The 13,695-nt window shown below is 40.5% G+C and overlaps 4 protein-coding genes and 1 long non-coding RNA gene across 8 annotated transcripts; 2 read left to right on the top strand and 3 right to left on the bottom strand.

The window, feature by feature from the left end:
* The first annotated feature begins 21 nt into the window (after nucleotides 1–21).
* On the top strand, nucleotides 22–947 carry LOC124315045. Its single transcript, XR_006911478.1, has 3 exons — nucleotides 22–86; nucleotides 152–361; nucleotides 446–947. It is a non-coding gene; the product is annotated as an uncharacterized LOC124315045 (long non-coding RNA).
* A 90-nt stretch (nucleotides 948–1,037) lies between these two features.
* LOC124315039 (E3 ubiquitin-protein ligase UHRF1-like) lies at nucleotides 1,038–5,705 on the top strand. Of its 4 annotated transcripts, XM_046780398.1 has the most exons (13): nucleotides 1,038–1,256; nucleotides 1,332–1,646; nucleotides 1,744–2,107; nucleotides 2,165–2,450; nucleotides 2,648–2,778; nucleotides 2,843–3,214; nucleotides 3,923–4,106; nucleotides 4,177–4,228; nucleotides 4,296–4,476; nucleotides 4,549–4,834; nucleotides 4,896–5,174; nucleotides 5,234–5,358; nucleotides 5,425–5,705. In XM_046780398.1, the coding sequence occupies exons 10-13, from the start codon at nucleotides 4,552–4,554 to the stop codon at nucleotides 5,527–5,529; spliced, it is 792 nt and encodes a 263-aa protein (XP_046636354.1). In that variant the 5' UTR covers nucleotides 1,038–1,256; nucleotides 1,332–1,646; nucleotides 1,744–2,107; nucleotides 2,165–2,450; nucleotides 2,648–2,778; nucleotides 2,843–3,214; nucleotides 3,923–4,106; nucleotides 4,177–4,228; nucleotides 4,296–4,476; nucleotides 4,549–4,551; the 3' UTR covers nucleotides 5,530–5,705. The 4 variants fall into 4 exon arrangements, with proteins under 4 accessions (XP_046636354.1, XP_046636355.1, XP_046636356.1 ...); XM_046780399.1 differs by having other exon boundaries at nucleotides 1,038–1,646; nucleotides 2,863–3,214; XM_046780400.1 differs by having other exon boundaries at nucleotides 1,038–1,646; nucleotides 3,923–4,045.
* A 297-nt stretch (nucleotides 5,706–6,002) lies between these two features.
* On the bottom strand, nucleotides 6,003–6,726 carry LOC124315043. The gene is made up of 3 exons (XM_046780403.1): nucleotides 6,671–6,726; nucleotides 6,436–6,607; nucleotides 6,003–6,376 (listed from the first exon to the last, which is right to left on the bottom strand). Exons 1-3 carry the CDS (start codon nucleotides 6,694–6,696, stop codon nucleotides 6,239–6,241), a joined length of 336 nt encoding a protein of 111 aa, XP_046636359.1. The 5' UTR covers nucleotides 6,697–6,726; the 3' UTR covers nucleotides 6,003–6,238.
* A 164-nt stretch (nucleotides 6,727–6,890) lies between these two features.
* LOC124314525 (nucleolar transcription factor 1-like) lies at nucleotides 6,891–8,824 on the bottom strand. The gene is made up of 11 exons (XM_046779722.1): nucleotides 8,767–8,824; nucleotides 8,518–8,608; nucleotides 8,382–8,444; nucleotides 8,109–8,237; nucleotides 7,936–8,045; nucleotides 7,802–7,858; nucleotides 7,622–7,720; nucleotides 7,439–7,549; nucleotides 7,283–7,374; nucleotides 7,048–7,219; nucleotides 6,891–6,989 (listed from the first exon to the last, which is right to left on the bottom strand). The coding sequence occupies exons 2-11, from the start codon at nucleotides 8,594–8,596 to the stop codon at nucleotides 6,891–6,893; spliced, it is 1,011 nt and encodes a 336-aa protein (XP_046635678.1). The 5' UTR covers nucleotides 8,597–8,608; nucleotides 8,767–8,824.
* Nucleotides 8,825–10,916: 2,092 nt separating this feature from the next.
* LOC124314524 (centrosomal protein of 128 kDa-like) lies at nucleotides 10,917–13,616 on the bottom strand. Its single transcript, XM_046779721.1, has one exon. It carries the CDS (start codon nucleotides 13,614–13,616, stop codon nucleotides 10,917–10,919), a length of 2,700 nt encoding a protein of 899 aa, XP_046635677.1.
* Nucleotides 13,617–13,695: the final 79 nt, after the last annotated feature.

Here is a 13,695-nt window from a genome sequence, read left to right as displayed (position 1 = left end):
CAGAGGAATTTTGTTCCCCCAACCAAGTCCGTCGTTCCCCATGGCCTTTTCCACCGGATCTCTTTTCAGTTCGCCGCTGAGCAAAGGTATCGAATCCTGATTTTTTTGTTTTATTTTTTCGTGTTGTTTGGTAATTCTGTTGACGTTCCAGGTTGGAGCGTGCAAGGGGTACCCCCGGCGTTCCAGGTGTTGGGCATAGCGCTTTCATCAAGTCGTAAGCGTCGACACTCGCTTCAGTGATCCTGCTGTTCACCGGTCCCATTGTTTACCACTTTGATTCGGCCAATGATTTCATACTCAAATCGCAAAACACTTTTAATCGGTTTGAATCCGTTGGACAAAAAAAATTTCATTTCAAAAGGTACCGTAAGTCCAGATATTTTAACTACTATTTAAAAAAAAAATATAATAATAATTTGGAAAATTCGAACATTATTTTGTTAAGCGATTGTCAGGAGAAATGTTTCCGACTGTGGGAATTTGTGGTTTTACAGCTGAACAAAATCCCCTACAAAGGAGCTGATCCCCCTTTCGCTTTTGCTGAGAATCAACGCAGCCAATTACACGCATTGGAGTCATCAGGATATATTTTTAAAATGTTGTTTCTTACAACTTGCCTGTTCCTTCAACTTACGTGCACTCCACTCCTTTGTCGCTGGGCTACTACCGCTGGATGGACAGTTTAAGGATCGATATAATCACATTTGCGCGACATAGACGAAATGATTTATCTCATTTCCCCTTTTGTTTTTAGACATTACATCATCTTCAAGGGTGTTTTTCGCCAAATCGGAATGCTGGAAGTCTCGCTGACTTGCCTCCAGCGCTTCGCCTCCGTCATGAAACTGAAATTGGACGTCAGCAACGAAAAGGAATTGAGTTATTTTTTTGTCGTTTTGGTCATGATGCCTGGGGTTCCTCTTCTTGATGGGCAACACCAACAACAACGCGGCACAAGTTTCACTTATCTTATCTAGCCGGATAAAATAAAATTGTAATTGTAATTTTCTTTGGCTTTGGAAGAAGTGAAGGACAAGAACAGGTCGCTGGGAAACGCCACGCTGGTCCTTCGACTCCTTTACGATTTGGCTGGGGATTCCTATACGACCGGGCCCAGACCGGCCCAGACGCTGGCCCGTCTAACTTCTTAATTTCATAACTTCTTGCTGACCGGCAGACGGCAAAACCCTTCGCGCCTTTTTGCGGATGGGCATCCCCTGAATTGACTCCTGTCGAAATTGAGCGATCTTAAAACGGTAATCTCAAAACGGTAGTCTACGCACGGGTATAAAGTCTTAAAGGGAGTCGCCACTGGCGTCAGATTTCTCCAGCCTAACCCTCTAAACCTAACCCAAAAATCCGGGAGAGGGAGCGGCTAAATTGGAAGTAAATTTGGAGCGGCTTCGTCTGTTTTTGGCTATATCGGCCGCCAATCTATTTTTACCGGATTGCGGCCGAGAACAGAATAGACGGCCTGGATAACACCCGCCGTATTTACGCGAACTTGTTCGGCCGTTTGCTGCAGATTCTACACGAAAATGATCACTCGAGCGGAGAGGTCGTGACTATATTGGGCGCCAATGCTCGAGAAACCTTATGGAACCTTCTCAGCTGGACACACAGCAATCCTCGCCCAATCTTTTGCTGTGAGTTTTATTTGATTCGCATTCGTCGCTAGGTGGCAGCCAGTTTGACCTTCGGTCGCTAGATAGCGCCAATGATTGTTTTGGTTTTTCGCATCAGTATTTGGCCACGACGCTGCCCGTCAAAGCGTCAACGTCAAAGATGACGAAGAATTTGAGCAGTGGTGACGGGAAGCTGGACGACACTTCGCCGGCAACTTTGGTGGCAACCCAACAAACCAACATCGTTACGGGCAGTGATACTCGAATCAATTCCTTCCTGGGCTGCTGGTGCCTGCCCGTTGCTGGCCTTGAAGTTGCTTGTTCATTCCAAGATGAACATCGTCAAGGAGACTGCCTGGGCCGTGTCGAACATTGCTGCCGGAAACGCCATCCAGATTCAAGCTCTCATCACCAACAACGTTGTTCGTCCGTTGGTGGACGCCAAAAGGAAGCAGCTTGGGCCATCACCAACATCACCTCGGGTAATTTATTTTATTTTTACTGGTGTCTTATTGATTTTTAACCGTTTTTCACTTCAGGTGGCAATGTCGATCAGATTGCTTTGTTGTGCCAGTTTGGTGCCATCGCTCATAACTGTGCACTTAATTGCTGGTGGCCAAGGAACCCAAAAGACGATCTTGGTCGTGTTGGACGGATTGGCTAATATTTTGGCCGCAGCCGGGGAAATGGACAAACCAGAGAAAGTTTCCCTTTACGTCGAAGATTGTGGTGGCCTGGATTGCATCGAAGATTTGCAGAGCCACGAAAATAATGAGATTTATTACAAGTTGCTGGCCATTCTGGAGCAGTACTTCTTACACTGATGTAAGTGATTCTCTTTTATGGCTTGTTAATTTGTTTTTAGTTTAAATTGATTTCGACGTTTACCGTAATTGTTCACATTCAAAGTGTTTGAGCTGACAAATTAACCGTTTCCGTACAAGGATTTTAGCAAATTAATTTTAATTTGGCAATCTTATTCTTCATTTCGCTGTAATTTTTGTTGTTTTTTATTTCGACAGGGAGATGAAGATTCCTAGTTGGCGCAGGGCAATGACGAATTCAATAACCAGCCATCTCCATAATCCCCTCCAATAAGGTTTCTCATTCCAAATTTGGTCATCTGAAATTCTTTTTTCTGCCCTTACCAACGGTAAATATATTCTTCAATTTCTTCTACGCTATCCTATTCAAAAGTTTTGGCCTTTTCTTTGAAGTTTTTTTTTGTTTTTAATAGGAAGTTGCCATTTGCTTTTATCCGAGCTTTTATGCCTGTCGGTGACTCCCACCGGTCCATCGCCATCCAGCGCCGCCGTCAATGTCAACAACAACTACAACAAGGACAACAGCTATAGGCATTGCCCTCCGCGGCCGTTGGCACTTTGGCAGCCACATCGACTCCGTCCAAAAGGGAATTGCCGGACATTCCGGTGAGGATGACCACCCCCAACAAGTTGGTGACCGTCCACTCCACGAAATCCTCGCCGGTGACTCCGCAACAACTCGGCTCCAAACTGCAACACCACAACCACCTGCAGTAACAACGAGGCAGCAAATCGGAATCGGCCAACGTGCCGGCCACAACGAAGGTACTACCAACAACAACATCTTCCACTCCCTCGACAGAGATGCAGCAACAACTACCACAACAACAACAACAGCAGCAGCAATCCAGTGTGATCCTACACCACCCCACCACAGTTCCAGTCATCCCCGACCTGTTAAATCCTCATTTTGGGGAGCCTGGTTGAAACTTTGATTCACAATTGGACCCTCCCACTTCTCACTTTATTGATTACCTCGAAAATCTCTTTGTTTAATTTTATTATCATTTTAAGAAAATTAGCGCTCGAATGCGGTGGGATGTGGATTTTTCTGATTATTTCAATTTTTTGACAAACCAAAATTTTTGTTTATTTTTTCTCCTCAAATTTTATTTCTTAAAAATACCAAAAAGACACAAAAATTTAAATTAAAAAAAAAAATAAAAAGGCCAATTGGATTGTGACGACTCGATGGTCGCCTCTTCTCCTACTCTTCCTACTCCTCCTACTCCCAGTCTTCCGGGCCATGCAAGTTTTTATATTCCACAATTCCAGCAGCAATTTTTCTTTTTTAATTTGTAAGTTAAATTAAATTTAATCGAAATGAACATTCTACGCAAGAAAGTGATCATTTTGATTCGAAACGGGGAGGAAAGAATGATTTATAGCCCGTAATTGATGCACTTGTCATTTAAATTAGTTTTGTCGGACCCCAATTATTTAAAAAATTGATTTTCTAAATTTTTATTCTAGGTTTGTTTGCCGATTGGATCATCTCACAAATTAAGGACCCGATTGGCTCTGACGGATTCGCTGTCGTCGTCTGAAGAGCAGCCGTCACGCTCACGCAAGACATTAGCAATGGAGCAGTGGAAGGTATTTTTGCTGTTAATTTGTTTATCGAGTTGAGGGCTATGAATGTTGACTGCTTCACCAGGTATAATCGTCTTTTTGTGTGTGTTTTGAATGATGAGCGGTAAATTATATTGAATCTCAACTTATTACAGAACAACAGAAGTATACGTCCTAGACAAGGTCGATCCATTTCACTATGTGCAGGTAAATAGTAGCTTATAGCATGTGACATTTATTGTGTGATATATTGACAAGTTCCTTATTCGTTCAGTGCTTTACTACTAGTGTTTGATTGCCAGTCACTGTATGGATGAGTTTCAACTGCAACATCTGTCATCTGGTCAAGTGTTGATAGGCCTACAGAGTCAAGGAAGAAAGTTTCCACAGTCGAATCCTCTGATGTTGAAAATTCTGGTGTTGTTAGGAGGAAATCTTCCAGGCTATCTGGAAAGGTAATGTTATTATGTCTTCAAAATGAAAACAAGTGATCATTCAAAATTATTTTATTGAATCCTATTTTATAGAAGATGAAGATATCGTGGAGAAATTCTGATGATGATTTTGAGGGTGACAAGTATGATGAAAACACTTGCTCTGATGATGACGATGAAGAGTTTGAAGGTCCCAGGAAGAGAAGACGTGCACAGCCAAAAGGTCCCAAAGGGCCAAAGCAGAAAATTGTGATTCCCAAGAACCGTCCCAACTTTTATGGGGCAGTGCCTGGTGTTCAGGTTGGCAGGATTTGGGAAACCAGAATGGCATGTTGTGCTGATGGAATTCAACGACCCACTGTTGCTGGAATTCATGCAGGTAACTTGAATGATTTTACCATTTCCAGCTTGTTCAATATTAAAATCTAAATTCTTATCAGGTCCTGAGGGTGCTTATTCCCTCTCACTATCTGGCGGATACGAAGACGACATTGACCTAGGTGAATGTTTCACGTACACAGGTGAAGGCGGCCGAGCTCTGAAAGGAACTGCATCCGACCCGAAGAATTTACGGACCGCTCCTCAGAGTAAAGATCAAACTCTCACGCGGGGAAATTTAGCTTTATCACTGAATATCACTACTCGCAAACCTGTCCGTGTCATTCGGGGATCCAACCTCAAAAATGAATTTGCACCTGAATACGGATATAGATACGATGGTAATAATTTAACTTTAAAATTTTTTGGAAATTTGAAATTTATTCATTTGTTTATTTAGGTCTATACACGGTTGAAAAGTATTGGCAATGCGTAGGGAAATCTGGGTTTAAAGTTTACAAATTTGCTTTGAGAAGGTGCCCCGATCAACCCCCACCACCCTGGGTCTCTGGCGTCGTATCTTACGTGAGTGAAATTAAGTTTAACTCCATTTTTTGGCTGAATTATAATCGTTTGTTTCATTGCTCACAGGCCAATGCCGCGAGTTCGGCCGAAGAAGATGGTGAAGACATGGACGATGACGATGCCGAGGAACAGAAACCTACCGTCCTTAAAGTGAAATTATTTAACAAGTGAATGTCGCTCATATTCAACCTTCTTTTAAAATAAGTTTAGTCTATTTATGTGATGTGGCAGTAAGTTTATTCCTGTTTGACTGCGTATTTTTATCCTAGAGTGGTCATTTTAAAACGAGTATTAACGAATGATGGCATATTGGCAGATTGTGAAATATAAAAACTGCATCTTTTTTTTAAATCGGGTATATTTATGTCTTTTTAGTTTGTTTTTCGGTTGTCTGTAGTAACGGCCTGCGTTCGTATGAATAAGCCCAGCAGCCAAATGAACTTAAGGAATGTATGCCTTTTCCTGTCTCTCCCAATATCTTTACTTGACTTTGTAAGAGTAAGAAATGACGGCACCGCTGTCGATTGGTCATGTGTGGTATTGCATATTCGAAGAAAAAGAAAGCCCACTAGTATACTAGAAAAATAAGATCATATCCCGACCTAGAGATTATCTGGGTTATTGGAAAGAATATGTCCGTTGGCTTTGTTTGAGCATTTTATTTTAAGGGTCTATAGAGATTCTGAATTGTCGGATGTGCAACACCATGCAATTTGACGACCATTAACTATTTGATAGGTACTTCTGAAACATTTAACACTTCAATTAAACACTTATAAATGGTACATTTTCAGCCCGTTTAGTCTTCTTCCAATTTGGAGGTCATCGCTGGAGAAAGCGTTACTTGTTCATTGTACTTGTTTCATTTGAACTAGTCGGTTCACACCATTCTTTCTTCGTCATTTCTTTCTTCATCAGAACTTTCCTCGTCAGAACTTTCTTGAACCTCATCCTCCTGATCCCGAGCACGAATCTTCATAATTGTGCGATAAGATCTAAGTTCGGCTGGATTCAATATCTAAATTACAAAATTCGATTGCATAAAAATTAGCACAAAAATGGAACGCTTGATTTTACCCTGATGAATTTTTCAAAATCCCGAACGTAGTCTTCATGCTTCTTTTTGTGTTCTTCAATGCTCCTTTTCATTTCTTTCTCAGACACCGTTCCCCAAAGAGCATTAATTTCAGCAGGAGTAAGATTACCCAATTTGGAATGATGCGTCATAACGTAATAAGCAGCAGCACTCCTAATAATAAAAAAATGTTTCAATCGTACCATCACTCCACACTACATCAGAAATTTTAATTACGCTGGTGGTTTAAGTGGTTCAGTCATCTTTCCTTGTTTGAATAACGATTAACTAGCCACCAAAGTAGAGGATGTCAGAGTTGTTGAAGCCACTTTTTCTGTTGATGACTTCACATTGGCATTCACAGATGACTGGATTTTCGAAGGTGACTTGGTAGATTTTGAATCAGCACTTGACGCGGATTCTTTTGACGGCGAACCAGTGGAACCCTCTGGAGATTTTAAAGATGCGGAAATGGATTTACTATTTCTATCTCCATCTTCCAGACCACGAGCTCCATAAATATGCGGAAAGATCTAAGTTCGGCTGGATTCAATGACTTAACACAAAAATCGATTAGATAAAAATTGGCATAAAAATGAAACGCTTGAATTTACCTTGGCGAATTTGATCATATCCAAAACATAATCTTCATACTTCTTTGAGTGTTCTTCAATCCACTTCTTCCTCTTTTCCACAGACAACTTTATCCAAACAAAATCGATTTCATCAGGAGTACGTTCACCAAATCTGGACTGATGCGTCATAACGTAATAAGCAGCAGCACTCCTAATAATGAAAATAATTCGATGGTATACCATCACTCTACAATACAACAGAAACTTTGATTACGTTGGTGGTTTAAGTGGTTCAGTCATATTTCCTGCTTTGAATAACAATTGACCACTAGCCGATATCAGTCTTTTTGGAGCCATAACATTTTTCTGGTGATAAAAATAAAAAAATGTCAATAAAATAGGCAGGACATTTACTATATACTTTTCATACCACTTCCAGACCAGATGGCTTCTCCAAAACAGCATCTTTTGGTTCCATGGAGGGCAGCATGTAGGAAGTTCTTGGCTTTGTAGGCTGATCTTCAGGATGCTTCTGGTCATTCTGGAAAATGAAAACCATTCCAAAAAATTGTGAAGCAATGCAAAGATAAATGTAGCAAATAAAAACTAATACCTTTCCTCTTTTGTTTAAGTTATTATAACATGGTCCATCTACCCACGATTCAGCATCTTCTAACACTTCGGCAAGGATCCGATAATTCCTCAAATGAGTCTATCGTATAATTGGATTCTTATAAGTTCATTATTTAAAAGTGACGTCTTTCAAGCCGAAAATAATACAACGTTTACGTACTTGAACATGTAACCACCGATTTTTGCACTCTTCTGCAGAATAATCTTGAAATTTAATCTGAAATTCAAAGGCATTTGTTTAAAGTTCAATCGGATTAGTTTTTACAAACTTAAAATTTTTAATCAACAACTTACAGATTCCCAGTTCAAATGGTTGACACGCGATTCGTACTTCATGGCATCATCTTTTGGACATGCTTTTCGGATACGCTTAAAGAGCTCGCAATCGTCACTCTTGGGCCATGCTGTAATTATAGAATAATGACATATTTATTGATCAACACAACAACACTTCAGTTTTCTTATACCTGGAGCGATCCCATTTTCTTCTTCGTCGTTGCCTTCTTCCTCGTCATCTATTTCATCGCCACCATTTTCTTTCTCTTCCTCCTCATCTTCTCTCCCTTCATCATCTTTGTCATCGGCCACAACTAATACTAATTTAGAATTTTTAACATAGTCAAAACATCTAACTGATACTAAGAGAATTGTAAAACGGGTAATAGTGGATCACTTGTTACCACTACAGTACCTATTGTTCTTACGTCAAACACAAAAAAAAAAATATGCAAATAGTATACCTAGCGGTGAATGTGAATTATCATCTGGTATTGGACTGGAAGATGCTTTGCGCTTTCTAGAACCTAGGAAAATTACATAACACATATTAACAACAGAAACAAATGAGTTGTAAAACTGTTAATTGATGTCACTGACCTTCATTCATTCGCGCGATTGCAGATGAAGTCGATGCAACGTCGTCGTACATCATTGTTGGTATTCTTTCGTTTCCCATAATATTTGAAATCTGAAAAGACAAAAGATATTGTTGAGCACACACTTAGAATTTGGAAAGAGCAAAGCAGATCGATAAAGCAAAACCCCACAAAAACCATTTTCATAATTACAAGCTAAACTAAAGATTAAACATTCTTGTAAAGGTGCTAAAAAATACGAGAAAATTATCACAGATAAAGACCACTCTTCTTTATCTATGAAATTACTGTTCAATGTTTTAAAAGATGCGGGGTCATTGCCTCATTGGCGAGTCTCATACGAGGCCGACAAGATGAGCCCGACGACCCGACATGTTTCCATGGAAACCTCGCTTGACGTTTCAGCCAATTATATTCCCATAGCATTCGAATGGCAATTACAATGAATCATAACACAGTTTATGATTTCGACAGGTGAGGAAACAAAATAAAGGTTTTCCAGTAACTAAACCATAGATAAAGAAGAGTGGTCTTTGTCTATGACTAAACATTGCACGAAACAGATTTTGTGGAGTTTCACATGAGCGACTTGGCCGATTCCCATTAAGAGCCGGCCATGTTCCAGAGCACAAATGAGCTCCTTCTCCATGGCCAGAGTCACCGTTTCTTACCAACAGAGCTATCGGCAAGTTCTTTTATCTATTGTTTAACTTACCACAAATTGAAGAGACCTATAACGCGTCAAACATCAACACTGACGAATGAACAGAGAATGTAGAAAAAGTGAAAAATCTATTGCAAAGAGCACAGCACAGCATGACTTGCAAGCAGACGAGCAATATAAAACTAGCCACGGCAGCCATGCGTGAAAGAGCCCTTAAGGCAAAATCGAATCCATTTTTTCTGTCGTCTGCTCTCTGTTGGCGTGGCTTTTGTTTTTGTGATTTGTTTGTGCTCTCTTGATTCTTTGTTAAAAAATGTCAAGTATAAAGCCTGTATGAAGTAGGCCTAATCCCTTTTTTCTACATTTTAGCTTTTAAGATGTAATTTTTTTGGTAACATTTTGACGCTTTATTTATATATTTTCAAAAATTTCCACTATGAGGACTACAGTAGATTTTTCATCATGATTCTGGGGATGGGGGTGTTTGTTCGACATTTGGCGTGTCAATTCCTTTGACTTATTGTTTTTGATTTTATGACGTCTCTCTGCTTCCATCAAAATTGTTCGTTTCAATCGTCATGTTCAAAAGAGTAAATTATGTTGAATGATAAAAGAAATGCCATCTCCCTTTCAATTTCTGGAAATCAGTTCGGTAATTAGTAAAATCAGATTGTTGTTGTATAGTTTCGATGATTATGAAGCCGCTAATAATGTATTTTTTTCTTTTGAATTTATTCAGGCTTCCTGATTCCTATTTTTTAGTGGTGCTGTTGTCTAAGCTGCTTTCCATTCACCAACATATCGTCTCTTGCTACCTATACTGGAGGTGACTGGAGGTATTGATGGCAGTTTCAAAGGTTAGTTTGAATTGATAAATAAGAAGTATTGCTTGTTGCCGCTGCAATATTTTTAAAATTATTATTAGATCATGTGCTGCTGTTCCATCGACTGAGAACTGATGAACTTGTTTAAGGTATATTCTCATTATCTTTGTTTTAACTGCACTCTTAACGGGTCATTTAATCTTTTTTCAGGTTACCCTTCGCCATTGTGCTAGGATTAGAAGTAGTGGATGGTTAAAAGCAGATCTTGATGGTTATCTAGGTATTGATGGTTATTACCTTAGATCTGGACCGATAATTTTTAGGTCCATTTATGCTGTTTCAGTCGTTTACATTTAATTGTTTGCACAGTTTGCACGCTTTAGATTATCTGGCATTAACATGTTAATATTGGTTCACTACAGAGAATCCCAGTGCTGGAGCCCGGCGTTGCTGCCACTTGTGTACTTTTGGTGGTTACTGGTTGATCCTTCTCTTCATTGCGTAAGTTTTATTTGCTATAAAAGGACCAATCAATAATATAGACCAAAATTCCTCCGTCAAATTTGACTGCGCAGTTTCGTAGAATCAGGGCAACCGCAGCAACTAAAGTCAGTATCCAGACGCACGAGTAAATCCAATGACATTTTCAGGTGCCATTGAAAACTCGAATCGCCCAGAAGTGTTCCGTCGAGTGCCGCTAGTAGAAGAGACGAGGCTGACCATCACGAGGATTCGGCTTCGTCTTCTCGACACCAGCAATCACTTTCTTGCTCGAAAAAACCTGACAGAGAACTGACTTGCATGCCTGACTCTCTCGGCAACAGCAGCCAACTCAACGGGGTATAACTGATCATTTCCAGATTTCGTCAAGAAGGTATAGACAGCAACGAAATAAAATAAAAAGGTGAAAGTTTATTTTTGAATTAGTTTAGCTTTCTTCTTTAGCGCTTTGCCTTCTGCTTTGATGTTGTTCGCATGCTCTTGCAGACTTTTGGCCCTTTGCACCATCTTTTGCCCTGTCGTTTCCAGGAAATCCGCGTATCCATCTTCATTCTGTCGACTTTTGCTGCTTTTACTCTTGGCAATCAGTTTTTTAATCCAATTTCTCTTTTTCGGGATTTCTCCTTCGGTTTTAGTCGCACCAGAGTTCATCGATTTTCGTTCTGCTTTCGTCGCTGCAGCTGCGTCCAAAGTACATTCAAGTGCTTCTTGCAGTGCAGCCAGAGCTTCCGATAGTGCTTCTACTTGGTCTTTAGCCAACTTTTCCGCCTTTTGGGCCGATTGCAAAACCTCATCTCGGGCGTTCAGAAGATCTCGATTTTCTCGCTCCATTCGCTCTAGTTTTCTCCATGAATCTTCAGCCTCCTTCTTCAGGTTTTTATTATATACTTCTAGCAAAGATTTTTCGCTTTTCAGGTCCGAATTCCGGATATTTAAATCCTCGTTTTCAGTCTCCTTTTTTGCGAGCATTGCTTTGGTAGATTCCAAGCTTATGTATAGGAAACTGTCGTCGAGTTTAATTCGTTCCAGCTCCGACGTGTTTGAGGACAGGGTCTCATTCTGATCTTCTATTTTAGATTTTAAATTGACGATTTCGTTTCGAAGCCGAGATTCGGTGGCCGTTGAGGCATTGCAGAGCAAAACGGATTTCTCTTTCTTGAGCTCGTCGATTTCAGACAGGGATGCAGCCAACTCTTTTTCTAGTTGAGTTTTTTCCGAAAGAAGGAGACCATTATCAGCAGCTTGTTGTCTGGTTTGCTCGGCCAATTTCCGGGCTTGTTCAGCGGACAATTCAGTAGCGTCCTCGTAAAGAAAACGAAATTTCCCCCGTTCCGCCGTTATCTGTTTCATTGTTCTTTTCAATTCGGTTAATTGATTTTCTAACTGATCGTTTAGATTTTTCTGATGGGCTAGTTGAAGTTCGAGCTGTGATTGGTGCATCTCTTCGTCTTTTTGGGCAGCAACCTTTTTGTCCTGCAGGGTAGACTCCAAAATCACGTCTTTTTCCTCCAAGATTTTCTGCTTTGAGTTCAACTGATCTTTTAAGTCGTTAATCTCCTTTTTCAATTTTGATTCAATCTGGTGGAAGCCATCGGTAATCGCCGAAGCCATGTTCCGTGAAATAACCAACTCACGAATCAGCTCATCATTTTTCAATGATGTTTCCTCCAACCTGTTGGTCAGTTCGTTTGTTCTAGCCGTCAGGTTTTTAATTTCTTCCGATTGCAAACTCAACTTACGAGCTGACGTCTCGAGTTCGGTTTTCAGGTTTGAATTGTCGTATACGAGTTGCTTTTGTTGTTCTAGATCCAGCAGTTTCTCTTGTGACTGAGCTTCCGGTTGAGTCTCCACTTGGTCGTTAGTCAACTTTTCCGCTTTTTGCACCGATTGCAAAACATTCTCTCGGGTGTCCCAAAGATCTTGATTCTTTCGATTCTTTCGCTCCATTCGCATTAGGTTCTTCTTCAGGTCGGCATTCTTCAACTCTAGCAAAGATTTGTCTCTTTCCAGTTCCGCATTCCGGGTAGTTAATTCAGTTTTCATTTCAGACATATTACGATATTTCTTGTGCATTTGGTTTTCCGTAGTCAACAGCTCGTGTATATGCTCCGCTTGGGAATCCAGCAAAGCAGCTTTCATCTCGAGATCGTTTTTCAGGTGAGAATTCTCGTATCTAAGTTGCTTTAAACATTCATCGTAATCATCCGGTTTTTCTGGATTGGGTAGCTGACATTTCCGACTATCCAATTTGCACTCGTCGAGAGTTTCCTTCATAGATTCCACCTCCTGTGCCATCTCTTCAACACCGTGTAGTCTGGCGCTGACATTCTGACATACTCCAATCTCGTTTTTGTGATTCTGGTTGTCGTTTTTTAAATCTAGCAAATACTCTTGTGCGATTTTCGTTATCTCCGGTAAATCATCGACCGTCGTGATTTCGGTATTTTTAACCATAGACTCAGTACTGTCAGGTAATAAGGATGAGGCACGTTTCGATTTCCACATAGTAGGTTGGGTTACTATGCGGGTCCGGTCGGTTGCCTCTTGCATGTTGTTGGTTGTCGGAACTTGATTGTGACAACGTTCCGGAAAAATTTTCGTCTTGAATTCGGTTATCATTTTTGGGCCATCCGTTGATTCTCGGTTAGTCGGTAGGTTACTAACTTTCAACTCTTTAATTGAATTGAAATCATATTCAAAACAGACTTTTGAGCTGCTTCCTTGTTCTTCCGGTTTTATGGGAATCGTGAACACAGTCTGGTAGTTTGGTTCGGCTTTGATGGTCTTGTATGGACCGTTTTTCAGGTAAATGGCGTTATTGGAAGGTACGTTTCCAGGAACTACACCAGATGATGTCGGAATAAATTTTCTCTTGTTTGATAGAGGAATTAATCCGGAGGAAGGAAGTCGGGTACTACTGAAATCGTCAAAGTGTACATCACGTTCCTTAACAGGTGTTCGTTTTAATTCCATCGGGTATTGATATGGGTTCAAAGAGGACTCGAATATGTTAGTGTCTGGTTGTTGTTCAGTCTGGTTTGTGGGGACCGGTTCTAACAACAAGGAAGAGACCGTTGATTTCACAGTGGTCAAAAAGTCTTTGAAAACCATTTTTGAGTTTGTTAAATCTCAAAAAAATGTGTGAATAAGGTAGAGGGTAGCGGTGACCTTATATAGCCTAGGCGGCTTC

Source organism: Daphnia pulicaria, chromosome 10 (assembly GCF_021234035.1).
Source record: "Daphnia pulicaria isolate SC F1-1A chromosome 10, SC_F0-13Bv2, whole genome shotgun sequence".
NCBI lineage: Eukaryota > Metazoa > Arthropoda > Branchiopoda > Diplostraca > Daphniidae > Daphnia > Daphnia pulicaria.
This window is presented reverse-complemented; position numbering and strand designations above follow the sequence as displayed.

What these genes read in the sequence shown, in the direction of transcription:
- LOC124315039 (XM_046780398.1), top strand. Translation starts at nt 4,552, where the DNA reads ATGAAGATATCGTGGAGAAATTCTGATGATGATTTTGAGGGTGACAAG. An exon ending in TGTTGCTGGAATTCATGCAG is followed by an intron (nt 4,835 to 4,895) that starts GTAACTTGAATG and finishes AATTCTTATCAG; the next exon opens with GTCCTGAGGGTGCTTATTCC. An exon ending in ATACGGATATAGATACGATG is followed by an intron (nt 5,175 to 5,233) that starts GTAATAATTTAA and finishes TTGTTTATTTAG; the next exon opens with GTCTATACACGGTTGAAAAG.
- LOC124314524 (XM_046779721.1), bottom strand. Translation starts at nt 13,616, where the DNA reads ATGGTTTTCAAAGACTTTTTGACCACTGTGAAATCAACGGTCTCTTCC.
- LOC124314525 (XM_046779722.1), bottom strand. Translation starts at nt 8,596, where the DNA reads ATGGGAAACGAAAGAATACCAACAATGATGTACGACGACGTTGCATCG. An exon ending in ACCATTTGAACTGGGAATCT is followed by an intron (nt 7,859 to 7,935) that starts GTAAGTTGTTGA and finishes TTTGAATTTCAG; the next exon opens with ATTAAATTTCAAGATTATTC. An exon ending in ATATGATCAAATTCGCCAAG is followed by an intron (nt 6,990 to 7,047) that starts GTAAATTCAAGC and finishes TTTTGTGTTAAG; the next exon opens with TCATTGAATCCAGCCGAACT.
- LOC124315043 (XM_046780403.1), bottom strand. Translation starts at nt 6,696, where the DNA reads ATGACTGAACCACTTAAACCACCAGC. An exon ending in GAACCACTTAAACCACCAGC is followed by an intron (nt 6,608 to 6,670) that starts GTAATTAAAATT and finishes TTTTATTATTAG; the next exon opens with GAGTGCTGCTGCTTATTACG. An exon ending in ATTTTGAAAAATTCATCAGG is followed by an intron (nt 6,377 to 6,435) that starts GTAAAATCAAGC and finishes TTTGTAATTTAG; the next exon opens with ATATTGAATCCAGCCGAACT.